Consider the following 22,181-nt stretch of genomic DNA (forward strand, 5'->3'; position numbering starts at 1 on the left):
GCACAGAAATCTAATCCAAACAAATCCCGTCAGCTACATAAAAGGCCACAATTTTCAGGAAACAAGGGGGGGAAAGACTAAAATGGGAACCAAAACTCGAGGAGAGGAAGCATTTGCTGGGGGAAAGCTAATTAGTAGCTGATTTTATATTTTAAAGTATCATTCTACCTGGAAAGTTGCAAGCATTTAGGAAAATGGGGAATAGTTAATATCCCTGTAGGGTTTACTCATTACTGTTTTATATACTACAAGATTCAACTGTAGGCAACGGAAAAACGGAAAACAGCCAGTCTAACAGGACTTTAAAAGCGACCCAAGAAAGACGACATTACGGATTTAAAAGCGACCCAAGAAAGACGTTACGGATTTAAAAGCGACCCAATTCATGTTGTTAGCCAAGTTTCAAACTTGAGAAGGAAAGAAATACTGAGGAACAGGAAGTGAATCTTAGAGACTGCTGGAGCTGAAAGTGAGTTCTGAGGACTCCAGCTTTGCTCAGTCTTCTCTGGCTTTGCCTCTTCAATCTCTCCTCCCTTCTTCTCTAGGAACCTTGAGGAAAAGAAAAATTCTCAAAGACAGACAGCATTAGATTGTCTTTGTGGGAGCTTACAGGGGAGATGAGATCTGATACCACATCTATTCAAAAACCCCACTGGAAACTTCCTCAATTGGATCTGGACCATTGATCTGTGAAAGAACTTTCTCTGGCTTTGTTAGAAATAAGCAATGTCCATCTGCAAAGGCATTTATTCCCCTCTCTACTCATTAGCCCCTGAATCAAGACAAATGCTAGCCCAAGTGCACACACACTTCACCTTCTGATCTCTGGCTTGCACTAGACGGTGTTTAGGTTGTGATTTTATTACCTTGTTCTGACTCAGAGCACACCAACTTTAATAAGACTGTGTCCTGTGTTTTTAGTTTCCTGGTAATTTACTCTCCTAACACTGCTCATTTCACATAATTCCATTTATCTACTGGTGTAGCTGTTAGCCTACATCAGTGACTTGGTGTGTGTGTTTGCATGTGAATACAATACAGCTTTGCCTCAGTCTACCTGGCCGTGTTTTCTTTTTCCTCACTTTCTTCTACTCCTTCTAAGAAACTGGTTGTTCAATCCTATCCTAATTGAAGTACAGGCTTGAAAGCCGATTACCAATTTAACTAGGGTCTAAAGAAAGAAATGCAAAAGAGGCACTTATTTATGTATGCAGCAATAAGGCTTATTTAAGACAGAACACAAAGGTTTGGTTTGGCAGAATAATACATGATAAATGGGCGATCCTGATTTCACTTTTGTGAAACACAGTAGTCATTTGTAGAAGGCCAAACCCCACAGGCCACACCTCCAGGGCGCAGAGACCCCCACATATGGTCCTAACCAGGCCCTAGCTCCTCCAGGCTGTGCAGATTATTCAGAGACTCTCACCACTGCATCTCAGGTTTGTCCTCTGTCCCCTTCTCCTCCCCCCCCCCACTCCTTCCTTTACACTCTCCCCCACCCTATTGAGTTCCTCTTAGGGTTTTAAAGGGACGCTCTCTTTCACTAAGGCTCCAACACAGTCAGATCACCACTGTCCTGTTTCTGTCATGGCTCCTTTCCCTCGACACGCTGTCTCATGGAGTCAATTACTGCTGCCCTTCTTTTGGTGCATTTAACAACTTTAAGACCAAGGTTTAAACTTAAAAACTGGTAACATCTTGTCTTACCCCTCCCTCCTTTCCTTTTCTCCAAGTGTTCATCTGTGCTAAATGCCCCGGGAGGTCAAAGGTAAGGGGTTAGAGCCCCTAGATCTGGAATTGAAGGCAGTTGTGACCTGCCTGGTTTAGATGTTGGGCATCAATCAACTCCAGTCTTCCTCAAGGACAGTACGTGCTCTTATCTGCTGAGCCATCTCTCCAGCACAAATAAAGGGTCACTGTCTTCTTTATTTTTTTAGACAAGTTCTCACTCAGTACATACCCTGAGCTGACCTTGAACTCAAGAGATCTACCAGTCTCTGCCTCCAAAACGCTGGGATTAAATGCATAAACCAGTTGTTTTACCTCAGCACTGAGAATGTTTAAGAGCTCACTAAACTATCACAGGTATCTTTCAGTTTTATTTTTCACAAAACTATTTGCAACACACTTTACCCTTATGTTTCATTCCTGTCTATTTTCATTTTGGAAGAACTCTTCTATGTTTGCAGTTCCACCTCTGTACTCAGTGTTCCACTGAACTCCACGAGTAGTTTTTAAGCTACATTCCCGCAGCTAACAATGTGTCTTAAAATGTTGTTTCTCCCTTGAAACCTTCTCTTGGCTTATTGCAATCTGAAAGCCACTGCCTTAAAGGAAGAAAATCCCATTAGAAATAATTACTCCTACTTAGTGTATTCCTGCTAATTTCACAGTAACCACAAAAAACTTTATTGAACAAATACTTAAATTATTTGCAAAATTTGTCCTCATTACATAGAATTTTCATTGTGCCTATGATCTTTAAAATCTCTTGATTAGTGGCTAAATGAATGAATAGCTCAGTATGAGATCAATTTTCAAAACTAACTGGAGCTTTAAGCCTAATACTTTCATTAATTTTTCTAAGTGTAAAGCTACAGTTCTGTCCTTATAAAATAATTAACAGGTACCAGGTACGGTGATTTCTGTGAGTCTGAGGCCAGCCTGGTCCACATAATGCGTCTCAGGCTAGCCAAGGTTACATAAAATTAAAATAAAACCCAAAGGGCATCCTATGAAGCTGGACATAAATGGAGAAACCATATGCTATTATAAGTACTTAGTTATTAGTCTTTCTATGGGAATTCCTGAGAGACGAAAATCTAAGAGAGCCTGAAGCAGGTGATGTCATCAATCAGAAGAGACATCACACCAAGGAGCCCCCGACTTCTCTGACAAGACCCCTATCGGGTACTCCCGCCCACTTTCTGTGTTATAAAACTACAGGTTTGGGGCGACAAGCTGGTTCAGTGGTGAAGTGTTCGTAGCCAAACCTTAAGTTTGATCCCTAGAACCTGCATGGTTGAGAACTGCATTTTTCCTTGGGTTTGAACACACACACGAGCAAACATACAAGGAGGAAAAATTTGTACATTCCTATGTCTCACCTAAAATATGTTCCAATTCCCTGTATCAAAAGCCCCAAACCTTTCGGATTACATTTCTACTCTGATTCCTTTATGATTACTTATGTGTAAATCTTTTACAACAGTGTGCTTACTTAATGATAGGAACAGACCTGATCTTGGCTTTCAAGGGAATACAGGAAGCTGTCCCTGTTACCATGCTTTGTAATGGCTGGTAGGCATGACCTCCTTTTACATTAGCCAAATGTTCACAATTCAAAGTTCTCTCCACTCTCAAAAGAATTCTCTTACTATTCAACATAATTTGGATTTCGAAAAAAAAAAAAAAAATCCAACTTCAAGATCAAGCCAGTTAAAAAGTTCCAGCATGGTGTTGGGGAGTGTGGGGGGACAACCTGTGAGGCCCCACCCCTAGCTGAAGCTGTTGATGGCTGGTACTGGTAGGTTCTCCAGGGCCCTGTTATGAACTAACACAAATGGACTTGTTAGATTAAAAATATTCATTATAAAAGGAAGATGCGAAGTCGGGAGTAAGATGTGTTAGGGAACATGGAAGGAGTCGGAGGGGTAATCAAGATATAAGACACTGTATGAAACTTGTAAAGAATTTAAACAGTCAGGCACATAAGTCTTCTAAGAAGAACTCTCTTTGAGGGAATATTTCTACTTTAGATCCCAAACCACCATGGCTTCGAAAAAAAATTTGCTATGTTTAAAAAAAAAAGTATCAATAGATCTAACCAAGTCAATATACGTTGTACTGATATTAGAAATGTTAAGATATAACGAATTCTTAGATGCAGCAGTCAATCTGCTCCAGCTGAAGCACTACCTATTCTTAAGACCACTGTAAATGCTCTTGTGAATCTGACTAAATTCAGGTGCTATGACCTGGAGCACACCCCTCGCCTACATAAACCCTGATAGGAGAAAGCAGAGGGACTCAAAATTCCAGCTGGGAAGCCTCAGCCATGCTCAGTTAGCTACAGAATAAATCAAATTGAACAGTAGCAATAGCATTTTGAATTCCTTCCCACCAGACTCATCCAGATATCATTAGTGACTAGAACAGAGACAATATGCCAGACTTGACGTCTTTGCAGGTTTGTGGACAGAGGCAGTCTATTTTCTTAAACATGAAGCCTTGGTAGTGTTAAGACTAAGAGATGGCTTAGGGCCTAAGAGATGGCTCAGCACATTCCCTGCTCTTGCAGAGTACCTAGCCAGATTCTAGTACCCACACCCAGGTAGCTAACAACTGCATCTAACTCCAGATTCAGGGGACCAGCCTCTTCTGATCTCCTAAACACTTGCACACAGAGACCTAGGCATAAACGAAATTAACAAAAATAAAATGACCAGATTTTAGTTTTGTATCATAAATTTACAAGTATTCACGTGGGCTTTCAGTACTTCTAGATTAAAATTCTTAGATACTTCAAAATTGTCAAGTTAACAGTCAAATGGATAAAAACCAGACATCTTCAATACCTCATAAACTAGATACTGACAATGCCTGTGATTCCGGTACTCAGAATGTCAAGGCAGAAGATCAGAAGCTGACGATTAACTCTGGTTACAGAGAAAGTTCAAGGCCAGCTTGAGATCCTGTCTCAAAAAAGCCAAGAATGACTAAGCTAGATGTAGTGGCACACGACTATGAGCCACTGGGAGGCTGAACCAAAGGGAACTTAAATTCACAGCCAATCTACAAAGCCGCAGGTCAATCGGGGCTATACAGCAAAGCAAAAACACAAACTGCCTTCAGAACATTGCAAAAACAGAGCAGTACAAATGAATTCAAACCGAGAAGAGTAGTTCTAAGACTGCAAAACCCAAGCAACAGCTCACTGCACGGAAAGAGGATAGAGAGCAAGCAGAAGCACCCACAGCATGACCTGGAGCCTTGGAAGCTTCTAAGTGTCTTAACCTACCACAGTCTCCATTCCAATTCCAAAGATCCCATCCTCTCCTGATAAATGCCCTTTTACATGAGACCTTACTTATTTCTAACACATCAGCCACCTGGTCACCACCAATCCTTAAAAGAAAATCTACTAAAACTTCATTTATTTCTTTTGTTTCTCTGATTATCAAGTCCTTAGACTATCCACGTTCATGTTCTTCATTTCTGATGCTCAACTGTTCTGAAACAGCTACTTGGTGTTATTAAGGTTTTCTCTTAAAAAACCACCTCATTTATGGGTCAAGATGAACACATTACTCGTGTCTGTTCTATACTGGGTCCTTCCTTAACCCTCATCTAGTCCAGACCAAACAGTCATTGCTCCATTCCCTACGTATTATACACGTTCCCCAAATCTACTGTGCTATCTAGGAATCTACTACAGACAACTAAATCCAATGTGTTAGCTGACAGACCATAGTTTTTAGAGACACAGTGACACAGTTTTTTTCATTGCATAGTCTAGTATCATCTCCAACTCATGGCAATCCTTCACAGCAACCAAAGCCTGGAATTACAGATGTATGCTACCAAGGGAAGGAGGGGGGAGGGGAGAGAAAAAGAGAAGAGTAGAGGGAGGGAAGGCAGTCCGCATTAAACTTGTAAGAACATTTATAAGCCACACTATGAAATGGACTATTCTAAAATTAGGAAGCTACAAAATGTATGTTAAGTTTCTGGCTCTAGAACTCTGCAACCACACAAACAACTCTAATCCCAAATTAACATCCAGTCTTTCAAATATTAAGCTTCCATCTAATATACATATAAAGTTAAGACCTGGACTGACAAAAATGACTCAAGAGGGTGAAGGGGCTTTGAGGTGACCTGAATGCAATCCCTGTACCTCACAGAGATAAGAAAGAACAGACTAGCTGGCAGTGGTGGCACACACCTTTAATCCCAGCACTTGGAAGGCAGAGGCAGGTGGATTTCTGAGTTCAAGGTCAGCCTGGTCTACTGAGTGAGTTCTAGGACAGCCAGGGCTACACAGAGAAACCCTGTCTCAAAAAAAAGAAAAAAGAAAAAAGAAAAAGAAAAGAAAGAAAGAACGAAATAACAAACGAACAGACTCCTGTCTTTTAACTTCCATACACATGCCATGGCACAGGTGTCCACACAGGCATGCCATATGCAAACACACACAAGCCTAAAAGCCAGTCATGATGTGGTGGTGTGAATAAAAATGACCCCCATAGTCACATAGATTCAAATGGTTGGCCACCAGGGAGTGGCATTTTTGAAAGGATTAGTAGGCATGGCTTTTAGAGGAAGTGTATTACTGGGGGTAAAACCCAAGCCAGGCCAGAGGCTCTCTGCTGCCTGGGCATGTAGAACACTCAGCTACACATCCGGCAACAGGTCTCCTGGCATGCCTCCACGCTCCTGCCATGATATTGAACTAAACCTCTGAAACTCTAAGTCAGCCCCAATTAAATGCTTTCTTTTTGTAAGAGTTGCTATGGTCATGGTGTCTCTTCACAGCAATAGGACACTGACTAATGGATGCTTTTAATCCCAGCACTTTAGAAGCAAAGAAGCAAAGGAGAGCAGATCTCTGTGAGTTCAAGACCAGCTCAATCCACATTAAAAGTTGCAGGCTAGCCAAGGCTACACTGTAAGAACAGGGCTCATAAACAGACAAATAAGGGGCTGGCAAAAAAAAAAAAAAAATCTACAAAATGAAACGACAACAAACAAGACACACCAGTAAAGATGCTTGCCACCACACCTAACTACCTCAACTGGATCTCATGGACCTGTATGGTGCAAAGAAAAAAAAAAAAAAACCAATCCCCACAAATGGCCTACTGATCTCTACACTTACAGTGACACTGTGGCAAACATGTGAGCCCCACCCCCATACCCATATGTAGAGATGAGTAAAATGTAGTTAAAATAAAAAGCCATCCCCAAGCTTATAAAGAAACATTAACAGTAGCTCAAGTTTCTGACAACTGACTTTTACTCTAGAAATCTGCTGGTCTTCAGAGTCACCCTGCCCTATTCCATCAAGATCCAAAAGTCTCAAATTTCAAATGGCAAAATACAATTTTCACACATCTGTTTATTCCTCTCCCTAGTTCAGGTGGCAGCTGACCCAGTTATGTGACAAGTTCTAGCCCACGAAACACAGCTTTCATGTTTTTGCAATTCCATTTCCCCAATGATTAGGGAATTCTGGGTATAGCTATTAACATTACAAAACAAAGAAGCCCAGATCCATGGAACAAATAGAAAAAAAAAAACAGAACAAACACAAAACATGATTACAAATTCACTTTGAAAAGAACCCTCTTAGTTCACAGAGATTTAGGGGTTTAATCTGTAACTACAATGTTATGTATATATTAATAATAAAATCTACTATTTAAATATGTCCTACTTTAGTAACTTCAAGAGTGTGTGTTCCATGCCTTCTCCATTTTAAATGTAGGCCACGTTTGATACAAAATCAAGTACTCATCACAGAGATGTGTGCCTGCCACCCCCCCTCCCCCAAGATTCATAAGCAAAACACATGCTTGCTATCATTATATTCAACTTACAGTGTGAGCACATTTCCAAAGGGTAACTTGCCTCATTTCCCTGGGGAAGGAAGAAAGAATCAATTAGTTATGAGATATATGTAAATATCTTTAGAATATTAAGCAACTATTTTATCAGACAAAACAGGCAAATGAGCTATAAATTCTAAACATAAATTTATGTTCAGAATTATAAACTATACTTACTTTTTAACTGGTAAGAAAACATATCAAGTATTTGTAACACCATAAACATGCTGCACACAAAATCCCACACATTAGAGACTGGCAATGCACTGCTTGTCTTGCTGGATGAGCTGTTTGTTTTATTTCTTTTTTGAGACACCATTTCAATGCCCAGGCTGGCTGGCACTCCCAGTACAGGTAAGGTTGACTTTGAATGTCTGAATCACAGGCTTGTGCCAACAGGTCAGGCTAATGTATTTTGTTAAAAAGCTAAGCGTGAGACCATTCTGATCATTTCTGCTTAAAGTTTAATAAGACTGCAATGTACACTGTTAAGAGAATCCTCATTACCAAGTATACTCATTCACTAAAACAGAACTTTTAGAATCCTGTAAGATGTGAACAGCAGTGTTAATAAAGCCCATACAGAACAGCCATTTAAAACTTGCTTCTAAGTACTTCTTTACATAAGAAGTCATCCTGTTGCCTAACTTACATATTTTCTCCATTAGGAGGGAAAGGGTATTCTAGAAAAAATAGAGGCCTATGTTTCCTAAAGCTAACATGTTTTAAACTTACATATGAAAACCTGCAGAACTGAAGTATTGTACAATTTGACCACGTAATTCACAAGATCACGATGATGAAATCCTCAAATAAAATCATTTGCTTGGTTTTTCAAGGTAAACTATGTATTTGGTATCTTTGACAAGTCTTACTATGTAACTGTCTGGCATGGAATTTACTATGTACAGGAGGCCAGCACTGAACTCATCCTGCCTCCTCCTAACATGTACTAAAGGTGTGCACTCAGAGCCCCCAAAGAAAGGTGTGCACTCAGAGCCCCCAAAGAACCATCATTATACTCATCAAAGGACAAACCAAACCAAACCAAACAAATAAAACAACAACAACAACAACAACAAAACCCACCACCAACAAAAAACCTGATAATATCTGCCAATTAGGAGTAATGTTCCATCAACTGTGTGACTAGTATAGAACAGTAAATCAGGAAGTTGCATCAAGCAATACTTTTCGGAAATGACTTGCAATCACTGATATAAAAAGGAGCGTGGGGTCTGTCCCTGGAGAACTGAGAAGTACAGAGACTTACAATCTGTAGCAACCTGGAATCTATCTAGGGAGCTCCGTCTAGCTTCAGTTGCATTAGGACATCCCAAAGCCAAGGATAGAACTACTACGTGGACTAAACTCTCTGATGCTCACAGAGCTGGGAGGGCTGTGATGCAAGAGGGGTGAGCAGACCTCAATACACAAGGCACTGGGGTGCAGTCCAGCAAAAGAGCACAAAATTCAATGTCTGACAACGAAAAAAGTGTATTATAATTTGAGTAGAACATTTTTCAAAAAAAAAAAAAACCCCATGCAGAAAAGACCATAATTATATCCTACCACCTAATTTATATATTAAAATAAAGTAAATCTATATTCTATTCTCCTATAATATTCTCTATTCATAACACTAGAGTCCCCTATTCTCTATTCATATAATATATTTTATTCTCCTATAATACATATCATAATTATGTCCCAACAAAATACATCAGGCACAGTGGTGCACATCTGTGACCCAGGAGTCAGATGATCAAGGCAGAATGAGTAATTCTCATTGATTTTGTGATTTCAAGGCTAGCCTCTATTACATGAGATTGTCTTTCCTGGGGGAGGGGAGGTGTCTCTATAGGGTTTGTCCTATTTTATTCTGGTGGTAGTTTTGTCAACCTAGGGTCCCACCTGGATACCCACCCACCCTGGCACATCAAGCCTCTGGGAGACTATGCACATCCTCTCCCACTGAGGACAGACAAGGCAGCTCAAATTTCACCAAAGTGGAAGAACGCAAAATTAACTCAAAGAAATCAGTAGCCCTCCTTTATACAAATGATAAACCGGCCGAGAAAGAAATTAGGGAAATCACACCCTTCCCAATAGCAGCAAATAATATAAAATATCTTGGTGTAATTCTAACCAAGCAAGTCTAAGATCAAAGCTGCAAAGCTCTCCCATGCTCATCAACAGGTAGGATTAACACAGTAAAAATGGCCATTTTACCAAAAGCAATCTAAGGATTCGGTGTAATCCCCACCAAAATTTTAATATAAGTGTAATTTTCAACTTCATGTGGAGAACCAAAAAACCCAGGATTGCCAATATAATCCTGAACAATAGAAGGACTTCGGAGGAATCACTATCCCTGACTTCAAGCGGTACTACAGAGCAGTGTCGATAAAAATTTCATGGTATTAGCAAAGAAACAAATCAATGGAATCTAATCAAAGACTCAGAAATAAGCCCATACTTGATTTTTGATAAAGAAGCCAAAACCATACGATGGAAAAAAGAAAGCACCTTCAACAAATGGTGATGGTCTAACTGTATGTCTATATGTAAAACAATTAAAATAGACCCATATTTATCACCTTGCACAAAACTCAAGTCCAAGTGGATCAAGGACCTCAACGTAAGGAAAACTGGATACACTAAATCTCATAGAAGAGAAAATGGGAAATACTCTAGAACAAACTGGTCCAAGAGAAAAACTTCCTGAACAGAACACCAATGGCTCAGGCTCTAAGATCAACAATTGATAAATAGGATCTCATGAAAGGCAAAGGATAGTGTCAATAGGACAAAACAGCAGCCTACAGATTGGGAAAGGATGTTCATTAACCCTACATCTGACAGGGGGCTAATATTCAAAGTCTATAAAGAACTCAAGAAGTTAGACACCAACAGCTCAGATAACCCAATTTAAAAATGAGGTATAGAGCTAACCAGAGAAATCTCGAATGGCTGAGAAGCACTTAAAGAGATGTTCAGGGCTGGTGAGATGGCTCAGGTAAGAGCACCTGACTGCTCTTCCAAAGGTCCGGAGTTCAAATCCCAGCAACCACATGGTGGCTCATAACCATCCGTAACAAGATCTGACTCCCTCCTCTGGAGTGTCTGAAGACAGCTACAGTGTACTTACATATAATAAATAAATAAATTTTAAAAAAAAGAAATGTTCAATTTTCTAAGTTTATGATTCCTCCAATGTGACTTGTTTGGTATTAAGGATTTTTTTCTTTCTTGAGACAGGGTCCTAGCTGGTCTAGAACACACAGCAGTCCAGGTTAGCTTTGAACTCAGATATCCCCCTGCCTCTGCTGACAAGTGCTGGGATTCAAGATGTACACAACCATTACTCGTAGCATAGACTCATGAATTTAAGGACACTGAGCTACAAACATCCCAAATGTATTAATTTAATTACATTTACATTAAAACTAAATGAAGACATATTAAAAGTAAAATAATGAGCTTATAGATAGATGTAGAAAATCCTCTGTGAAGATAATTATGGATGGAAAGAGGGAACACTAACATTTACTATGGGAAAGTGAAATGCTGTTTATGTTGCTGTACCTCATACTCAAATTCCCACTTACTCTTCAAGCTATCCGTCAGACAGATAGGGGTAACAAGGTTAAGTGGCAAGCATACAATGATAGAGACAAAATGTGAACTAATTTTGAAGCTAATACTAACTAAATACTAACACTTCTAAGTAATATAAAGGGAAGGGACATTTTCAGATTAATTTCACAAAACCAGTACATACATATACACATACATACACACACACACACACACACATATATATACATACATACACATATATAAATATATACACACATACATACATAAAATAAAAAAAATCATATGACCCAGAAAACCACTCCTGGTTTTCCTAAACTATCACACATATGCTTCTTGGTCCTATATTCTTAATAGCAAGGAAATGGGTCAGGCTAGAAGGACCCTATACAGATCAATGGGTAAGACTGTGATATACATGTGTAAATTTATATATTAAGAAATCAAGCAATTTTCAGGAAAATGAAGGGAATCAGAAAAGTGTTTATGCATTAGTAAACATTCCAAACACCATTCATGCCACCCTTGGGAAGCACTGATTTACCTCCTGGCTCTAGACACACACTGGCTATGACATATAAATGAAAACACACACAGTAAGTAACTGGCTTTTACTCAGCATAGTACGTCCAAAATTAGTTCAAAATGGCTTCATGAAACCAACACAATATCCAAGCATGGTGGCTCCAAGAATTTGGGAGCTGAATCAGGAGGATTGCTGGTATGAGGCCAGCCTTGGATATACAGTTAAAGAATCAGTATGTGTGGTGGTTTGAATATGCTTGGCCCAGGGAGTGGCACTATTAGATGTGGCCTTGGGGTTGGTGTGGCCTTGTTAGAGAAAGTGTGGCCTTAAGACCCTATCCTAGCTGCGTAGGAGCCAGTATTCTGCTAGCAGCCTTCAGATGAAGATGTAGAATTCTCAGCTCTGCCTGCACTATGCCTGCCTGGACACTGCCATGCTCCCATCTTGATGTTAATGGACTGAACCCCTGAACCTGTAAGTCAGCCCCAATTAAATGTTGTCCTTGTAAGTCACCTCGGTTATGATGTCTGTTCAGAGAAGTAAAACCCTAACTAAGACAGTATGTGTCTTTTTAATGCTTAGTAATATTTCATTATATGGCTATATCACATTGATCCACTCATCTGTCAAAACAGACATTTGGACTATTTCCATTTCTTGCCTACACTGAATAATGTTATTATGAACATTCATGAACAAATTTTCTTTTTTATGACTCTTAAAAGAGAGGAGGAGGGAAGGCCTGACCAATGAATAAAGTAGCATATCCAATAACAAAACTGTTAAAACAATTAAAAAGAAAATACTGATTCTTTTTTGGTTTTCTGAGAGAGTCTGGACCAAGCTGGCCTCAAATTCACAAACCTGTCCAGCCTCTGAAATGCTTAGATTACAGACATGAACCACCATGCCCAGACCACTCTGGTTCATGGAACATAATTCACCACAAGAATACTTTGCTAAAGCCACTTGCAGAGGAACAAATGAATAATATATATAAACTGGAATGCACAGACCACATAGTGATTGTATGTTTAGTAACTGATAGCTGTTTCCCAATCATAGCATTTACACTTCCACCATCAAAACTTCCACACGCTCGTCATGCTGGTGTTTTTGATCCGGCATTTTAGTGATGAGGGTGACCACAGGGGGATGGACAGCGCTATTGCAGAGATGATGAAACACAGTAAGACACTGAAAGGCAGATGCAGTTTTCACTGTAAGCTCAGCAGTAATTAGAGTTCCATTCAGATCATCAAGCACAGCATCAAAGAGGTAATGGCCAGTGCTTTCAGGCCCAGCCTTTGGTGATGTAAAATAAGCTAGGGCCAGGTTACAAGAACTTGACCTTCAGAACAGGAAACTGGGTCTTTTTCTTATGTAAAAGAGGCAGGGGAAAAAAACAAGAGACCTGAGGGAAAACCTTACCATAAGAACTGCAGCATGGGTTTTACTAAGACAAAACAAAGTGGAGGAAATAATTTCCCACACTTTAGTGTGGGAGGTGATAGTGGTTCCCTCCTGGCAGAAGAGCTTAGGAGACATGGTCTATGCCTTCAAAAGAGGCAAACAAACCACACTGTAACTCTGTGGCCCTGAGTTTCTTATTCTGTAACATTCCTTACAGCTTAAACCACCTTGATATTTGTAACCAAAAATATTGAATTGATACATTTTCTACTTTAATAATCAGTGTACTGTGGAAACACCAGGCTGCAGAGATAAAAGCAGATTATGCAGGCTGAAGAGATGACTCTGTGGGTTAAAAAGCTTTTACCAGTAGAGAGGCTCTATGTTCAATGGCTAGATCCCAGGCCTCAACATCTAAGGCCTCAACATCTAAGGTGCAGAGCAATCCAGGCAGACTCGGTGTTAAGCTCTGGCCTTCACAAGTGCATATATACCCACCTTCTGCGCCTCCAGCACATATACTGTGTGTGGAATGCTAATGTTGACTGTTAACATCACAGGACCTGGGATCACCTAGGAGACAACCAGTTGATTGAAGAACTTCCTTGATTAGACTGAGGAAGACCCCCTAAAGGTGTGGGCCATCACTTCCTACGCTTAAGAACCAGGTGGTAAAAAGGAAAGGCTGACTGTGCTCAAGCAGCATCACTCTCTCCTGAGTAGATTTCCTGAGCCTTGACTTCTAAAAAGATGGACTCTGCCTGTGAGTCAAGAACAGCCAGTCTCCATTAAAATGCTTCTGTTAAGGAATTTTATCAGGAACAGGAAAAGTAACTAAGATGCATATAAATATCAATAAAAAAATGAAAGAGACAGACAGACAGACAGACAGACAGAGAGACACGGAAACTAAACCTGACAATTATATACTGCTTTTGAGTAGTTGGGTCCTCTTAAAAAATGTAAAAAGTTTTGCAGTTCATCAAATACAGTAGGTACCCAACCTACACAAATACACACACCCCTCTCTAAATCACCAAGTGGGTATTTTACAGCTATAAAGGGAGGGAGAAAAACAAAGCAAAACAAGCCCAAGGCTGGTAGCATAGGTCCATTACAGAGTATCACTTGAAACTGAGTGAAGTGTTTTTTCAGCATGAGTAATGTAACTAGAATCAATGTAGCAAAATTCACAAATTTCTACATATGAAGTGCAAACTGGGCAAGCAGAGACATCACCTTAGGAGAGATATCTCTACTGCAGCACTGTTTTCTTCTTTATTAATACTTTCCTCCCAGTATGCTTTGACTCCTAAATGCTATGGACTTCTCTAACATCGCCCCCTCTCTCTTTTTTTCCCCCATCTTTGTAGTTGGCAATGCTTGCTCTATGTAGTAAGTGAATATTACATGTTTGCTCAATGAAATCAAAGACTTAGAATTATACTTAACTTGTCTTGTGTAGATAATGCAAAAACAGCTTAAATGAAAAGTAATCACTATTCATAGTTTCCTAAAAACTGAGAAGAGTTTACTACTTATAAACAAAAATAACACTCATATATAACTTCCCTATTCAAATACATAATAATCATTAAGCAAAATACTTCTCTAACTTTCAATATGAACAGCACTTTCCTCTGGGGCAGATTTTCTAGTGTGCCTAACAAACAGTCTGAAGGCTATGGAGACATTTCCATATAGGAGGTGCATACGCCAGCCTTAACCAGAGACAACATGTGTAATTTGCTCCCTGGCATCGCTGCGTTCCATTACATTGGACTAGATGTATAAAAATGTGAACTTAGGAAAGGCAGCTAAACATACTGTAGCACAGGGCAGGCTAGAGAAAGTAACTTACAAATAGCCGATCATTAATTATCCCGGGGAATGGAGGTATTTTCATAAAATGTCACTGGCAAAGATTCTGTCAAAGAAAAAGGCAAACCACACTGGGTGTACTGGCTAGTTTTGTGTCAATTTAACACAGTTGGAGTTATCACAGAGAAAGGAGCTTCAGTTGGGGAAATGCCTCCATGAGATCCAGCTGTAAGGCATTTTCTCAATTAGTGATCAAGGGGGGAGGTCCCCTTATGGGTGGTGCCATCTCTGTGCTGTAGTCTTGGTTTCTACAAGAGAGCAGGCTGAGCAAGCCAGGGGAAGCAAGCCAGTAAAGAACATCCCTCCATGGCTTCTGCATCAGCTCCTGCTTTCTGACCTGCTTGAGTTCCAGTCCTGACTTCCTTTGGTGATAAACAGCAATGTGGAAAATGTAAGTGGAATAAACCCTTTCCTCCCCAACTGCTTCATGGACATGTTTGTGCAGGAATAGAAACCCTGACTAAAGACACTGGGAAAACAGTATAAACAGAGTGCCAAAAAGGGAAAAGGATGAGGCATTTGAGAAATGGACTTGGTTAGATCAGAATGTCAAGAAGTTAAGGGTCAGAGCACACACACTATACAAGGAGTCTGACATTTAGATCTAGAAGGGAAACAGGAACTTTTAATTGAACACAGACACCAGCCTTTCTTTCCAGCACAACTGTGGCAACACAATAAATAGTTCAGAAAGAAACTAAGCATTGGCTTCAGAACAGTACACGGTCAACTGTGAGAGAGATGATGGATAAGAGATTTACTAGCAGCCCTAGATTATAGGATAGTTTTGTTATTATGACATACACTCCTCACCCCACCCTGCCAAAACCCTAAAGCCTTCATGTTCTTAAAACTATACATTAGAACTAGCACAGCCTAGCTGAGGATGCTGCTCAGTCAGAGTGCCTGCCTAGTGTGTGTAGCAGCAGTACCCGCCTCAGTTTGCAGCACATGGGGAGGTAGGGAGACTGGTCTTAAGGAAGGTGAACACTCAAATCTTTCACTCTATAGCTGAAGTACTAATAAGAACACAAATCCTAACAGTTACAGCATTGATAGATAGATAGCTTTGTAAAGGCACACATCAATAACTGAAGGGGTGTGAGGGATAGCTTAAGCTAAGTATGCAAACATGGAGGAGATCTGCAATGTCTAAGGGAATTGTGAGATAAATCCCTCTGACACAAAAGCTGAGTCACAAGGAAGTAAGTAGACTAAACAAATAGTACACTGTGTTCTTCTGTACTGGACACAGTAGCACATTCTTTTGTAGTTTGCTCTTTTCAGGTATATTGGCATACCCTGGATTCAGCGCCATTACTTGATGGGGAAAAAAATTACTGCACTGACAATACCATTCATTTCCTTGTATTAAGCCAATCTGTGTTCCAGAAATAAGTACGGTCTGAACTGCACATCACGACTGACTGCCTAATAGCTTAAGAAGTACTGACATGGAGAAAAAGCCTTGACCAGACCATTTTACTGTACGAGTGAGCATCTCTAATGATCACCACCACCAAAAATGATTCTCGAGTCTTTATGTTAAAGATTTGTCTCTTTATTTATTTGGGATTTAAAAATGGGAAAGTGATACAAAAGAATTTTTGACCAAACAACAGATGAAAATCTAGAAACAAATACTGATGGTAGTCATGGTGGAAGAACAGCAGCTAGAAAAACTACGCACAGAAGCCAGGAGAACAGAACTCTTAAAAACTGTATGTGGTACATTCACACAATGGAGTACTACATAGCTATTAAAAACAATGTATTTATGAAATTCTTAGGCAAATGGATGTATCTGGAAGATATCATCCTGAGTGAGGTAACCCAATCACAAAAGAACACACATGATATGCACTCACTGATAAGTGGATATAAGCCCAGAAGCTTGGAATACCAAAGATACAATTCACAAACCACACGAAACTCAAAAAGAAGGAAGACCAAATTGTGGATATTTTGATCCTTCTTAGAAGGGGGAACAAAATACCAATGGAAGGAGTTACAGAGACAAAGTGTGGAGCACAAACTGAAGGAATGACCATCTAGAGACTGCCCTACCTGGGGAACCATCCCATATACAACCACCAAACCCAGACACTATTAGGGATGCCAACAAGAGTTTGCTGACAGGAGCCTGATATAGCTGTCCCCGAGAGGCTCTGCCAGTGCCTGACAAATACAGAAGTGGATGCTCTCAGCCATCCATTGGACTAAGCTCAGGGTGCCTAATGAAGGAGCTAGAGAAAGGACCCAAGAAGCTGAAAAGGTTTGCAGCCCCTTATGAGGAACAACAATATGAACTAACCAGTACCCCCAGAGCTCCCTGGGACTAAACCACCAACCAAAGAAAACACATGGTGGGACTCAAGGCTCCAGCTGCATATGTAGCAGAGGATGGCCTAGTCGGCCATCAATGGGAGGGGAGTCCTTGGTCCTGTGAAGGTTCTATGCCCCAGTATAGGGGAATGCTAGGGTCAGGAAGTGGGAGTGGGTGGGTTGGTGAGCAGGGGGAGCAGAGAGAGGATTTCGGGTTTTCAGAGGGGAAACCAGGAAAGGGGATAACATTTGAAATGTAAATAAAGAAAATATCTAATAAAAAGAAAAAAAAAAAGAAGAAGAAGAAGAAGAAGAAGAACTTCCAGGAAGGTTCAATATATTAAATGACTGCCTACTAGATTTCCAGACAACGTACACTGACTCTACTGGAAGTGGAGTTCTTCCTATTTTAGATAAAGTCTAGCCAGCTTATGACATTTATTCAGGATCACAATGAAAAACAACAACAACAACAAAAACAAGCCAGAGCCAGAATCTAAATTCACATCTTTCCCAACTCCTACCCCATGCTAGTAATTAGAGTATCGCCACCAGAAATACACAACCAATTTAGACCAGCACTACCTTAAGAGAAACTTCTGCAGTATAGAACACAATACTATGCTTGATTTTCCTTCCTAAACAGTCATTGCAGTATTACAAAGGACCTTAAAAAGACACTGGATAAGAAACCTGCCTTCAGGAACCTCATTACTGTAGGTCAAGGCTCAGAGAAAACTCACTCTCAGTGATTAAGAGGTCCTAGCCAGAATGCTGGTAGAAATATGCAAAGTTAGGCTGGAGAAAAGGCTCAGGAAGCTTGATGACACACCCAAGTTCAGTTCCCAGCAACCACATCAGTGCTGAGGCTCTCTTCTGGCCTTACAATAAAAAAATATAAGCTTTAAAAAGAAACACACCCAGTTAAAGCCATTCCGGTGAGGTCTGAAAGGCAAATGACAAGGTACTAAAAACCAGAGCAAACGGTCATCCGTGTCACAAAATGTTCTAGGACCTACTTCATGGAGTTTGGACAGAACTGAACTGAAATCGAAGCCACAGAGCTTGAAATGGGGATGTCTATTCTGCAGATCGCACCACTGCGTTGTAGAAGAGAGTAACTCCATGTCAAGAACCTGCCTTGGGATGACTGACACGCTCAACTGGTAGACTAACTTCTACCTGGTTCTAAGGAGACTCAGATCTGGACTTTGGAGATTTGGACATTGATGCTAACCAGGCAGACCTCGGACCCAAAAAGGGTGAGTCTGGGGAAGAGGAGCAGAATGTTAGGGTGCAGATGGCCTCTTGAGAAGTTTCTTGTGCTGAAACTTAACCAGCAAATTAGTAATGTTGATAACATTTGAAAGTATAGCCTGTGAGAAGTCATGAGCACAGGACCCCTGTACTGGGGCTGGTGGCTTTAGAGGAGCAGGTCTAAGCCTCCATATTCCCTTGAGATGCCCACACAGCAAGAACTGTAGCAGGCTTTTCTTCATAATAGGCCATACATTGTGCTACTGAGCTCCTGGAACGCTACTGCCACGTATCAGGAACTGAAATCAGAGTCTAAGTTTAATTAGAATTCAGCCACATTATAGCTACCACCTCTGAATTAGACTTCACAGAGAGGCAGTGGACTGGAGAAAAGAAGAAAATGAGCAAAGTGAAATAAGAAGCAGAAAAATGGTAACGGCAGAGCAGTGGCCAGCTACCGCATGTACCCCAGTGTCTGATAACCTCACTCTCAACTGTAGATAAATGTTTATTGTCGTTATAAAAGAAAATTTACATAGCCCCTATTAGCACTGTAAATAATTTTTCACTATACCCTCCCCCCTTTTTTGAGAGGAAGTCTCTAAATAGCCCTCTTTGGCCGACAACTACATATATTAAGCTGGCCTTGAAGTCAGATTTTCCTGCCTCTACTTCATGAGTACTGTGATTAAAGGTGTTTAATCACATGCTCAGCTTTTAATTTTTATTAGTGGTTGTGTTGAAAAAAAAAAAACCACCAAAATAAACAAATAAAACAAACAAACAAAAAACCATAAAACAAACACCAGACGAAGCTCCACCCCTCCCTGAGCATCTGTGAGCAGTTCAGAGTAATAGGGCAAAGAAAATCATACTCCTCAAACCTGTGCCTGAATTAGACAGACATACCACCTACCCAGTCACCAAAGCAGGATCCATTCCTCTCCAACACTGCAACAAGTCCCCTGTCTCTCTCATCTTCCTAAATATATACACATCTAGTCCTCCTTCTCCGTCTGCACTGTAAATGCAGGTCTTAACCTATGCTGGCTAGTTTTATGACAATTTGACACAAGCTGGAGTCCTGGAGTCATCTGAGGAGGGAAGCTAAAATGAGAAAAATGTCTCCATAAGATGGGGCTATAGGCCAGCAAGACTGTAGGACATTTAGATGTGGGAGGGCACAGCCCATTTTGAGCATTGCCACTTCTGGGCAGGGGGTCCTGGGTGCTATAGCAAGCCATGAGGAGCAAGCTGGTAAGAAGCAGGACACCATGGCCTCTGTTATCAGCTCTTGCCCCCAGGTTTCTGCCCAGATTGAGTTCCTGTCCTGACTTCCCTGAAAAATATAGTGAAGTAGAATTATAATCAAAATAAAACCTTTCCCCAAGTCAGTTTGTGTCATGATCTTCCATCACAACTGTGGTGACCCTAACCAAGGCACTTCTCAAATGAATTACTGCAATTACCTTGATGTCACTTTATATTACTTATTTTGGTTGCATGAAAAATCTTATAATACTTGCTCATGTGTTTCTCTCATCTTAGCCAATTTTCTTCCCCTTCTTACTGATCCCCTCCCCTCCCAAACTGTCTCCTTTACTTTTATGGCACATATACATACAGTTTCTCATCCTGTAGGTTGTGATCCCCTTGGGGTCACATGATCCTTTCCCAGTGGTCAAATATTAGATATCCTGCATATCAGATAGTTAACACTATGATTCTTAACAGTACCAAAATTATAGTCATAAAGTAGCATTTTAAGGCTGGGTCAGCACAAATTAAAGGGTTGCAGGAGGAAGGCTGAGAACCAGTGATTTAAATCTTTGTTCCCCCTATGAAAGATACTTCTTGTCTACACTAGCTGTTAGTATAACACGACAAGCTCCAATTCTATCTACCATCTTACAAATAATGATTCCATTCTCCTTTACTGGTGAATAAAACTTCATTGTATACATATGAAATGTACACACCACTTTCATTACTCATCCAACTGCTGATGAAAATGCTGCAACAAACATATGTAAGAATCTTTACAGCATGCTGCCTTAGATTCTGTTATGTGTACACTCGTGTGTGCATGTGTACATGCATGCTACCACGCACACGTGCAGGTCAGAGGACAACGGAGCTCAGGCTTCAGGCATTGCTACTTTCAACTCTTCTGAGGACCTCCAGGTTGACTTGAAAAGTGGCTGCTTCACTTCTAATATAATTACTTCTGAGTCAATTCCCACATCTAGATTTACCTCTTATTAAAACAACCAAACTACAAAGTAATCTCTCTTAAAAATAAATGTCATTCCACTTCTTAAAAAATGACACTAACGCTTAAAACAATGGAGTTAAAACTAAGTGATAAACCCCACTGTATATAAATTGAAAGTATGATAAATATTAATACATTTAACAACCTAATCTAGTGAACACTGTGATCCAACCTAGCCTGCCTACAGTCAAGCAAAAACCATTTACCACAAGTCTACTTTATAATGAAGTAAATGTCTAGTTTAACTTGTCGAACACTACTGGTGTGAAACAAGCAATTGTTAACAGAAGTAGTTAAGATGTAACATATGGTTAATAAAAGTATGGCATCTAATGAACATACTCCTATAAAATTAAAAAATCCCGAGAAAACCATGTTAGGTCTGCACTTCCGGTCCCTGAACAGTTTTCTAGGTTCACACCTCTATGACTGTGACTGCCCACTCAGCCTTTGAAGACAGCTCCTAGTCTCCCAGGAGGTGTGACTCCTCCCACCCCAATCTGAATTAAACTTGCCCCAACCCCCACTTGCTCTTACAAGCACCCCACATTTAGTTTGTAACACAGGCACAGCACACACGCCATAGTCACAGCCTTGTTTACACACATTGACTCTGCTGACATTGTTAATGCTAAGTAGATTATCAGACCCAACTACAATTTAGATAAGTAACAGTAACGGCCTAACCAGTGTCTCTCAAGTTTTGGCATCACAATCACCAGAAGACCCACAAAACTGAATGGCTTGGCTCAAGGCCAGGCTGTGCAGGGTAGGACACACCAAACTTCCAAATTAGTGACCCTGCTGATTTCAGACCCACATTTGGGAATCTCTACTCTAAATACACCCACTGTTCCTACCTTCAGGCTATGACATCTCTGAGACGCCCTCACCTCTTCTGCAGCCCTGATAATCTTTGTAGACCTAGCACAGCTCTGTTTAGGAAGTGTTCTCTACTTTCCAACTCATGGTGTTCTTTGCTCCATTTCTGTCAAACTTTGGTCTATACCATTCACGACATCCTATTTCACAACTACTGACATTTGTCCAAGACAAGAAAACCGATTTTGATATTCTCTGCAGCAAAGAGAACAGTTAGCAGTGACCAATAGACTAAACCTGCAAGCATTCATTGGTACGAAGGAATCCCCATTGCTTTACCCAGACTGAAGTCCACAGGCAGCCTTGCTTAACTCTCCTGAATGAATAAGTCCCAACCTGACTCAGTCCTCATACTGCCCCTGCCCATCTCTCTCACAGTCAACGGATTCTTAGCTGGCTTCTGTATCTC

At 40.5% G+C, this 22,181-nt stretch overlaps 1 protein-coding gene across 1 annotated transcript in view; it reads right to left on the bottom strand.

Annotated features, from left to right (window-relative positions):
- The window catches only part of Ppp3r1 (protein phosphatase 3 regulatory subunit B, alpha), a 35,393-nt gene that overhangs the window by 8,603 nt on the left and 4,609 nt on the right, over nucleotides 1–22,181 (bottom strand). The window contains exon 2 of the mRNA XM_021210603.2: nucleotides 7,605–7,644. Within this exon, the coding sequence (XP_021066262.1) occupies nucleotides 7,605–7,644 (40 nt within the window). The remainder of the gene's footprint in view (nucleotides 1–7,604; nucleotides 7,645–22,181) is intronic.

Source organism: Mus pahari, chromosome 13 (assembly GCF_900095145.1).
Source record: "Mus pahari chromosome 13, PAHARI_EIJ_v1.1, whole genome shotgun sequence".
Taxonomy (NCBI): Eukaryota; Metazoa; Chordata; class Mammalia; order Rodentia; family Muridae; genus Mus; species Mus pahari.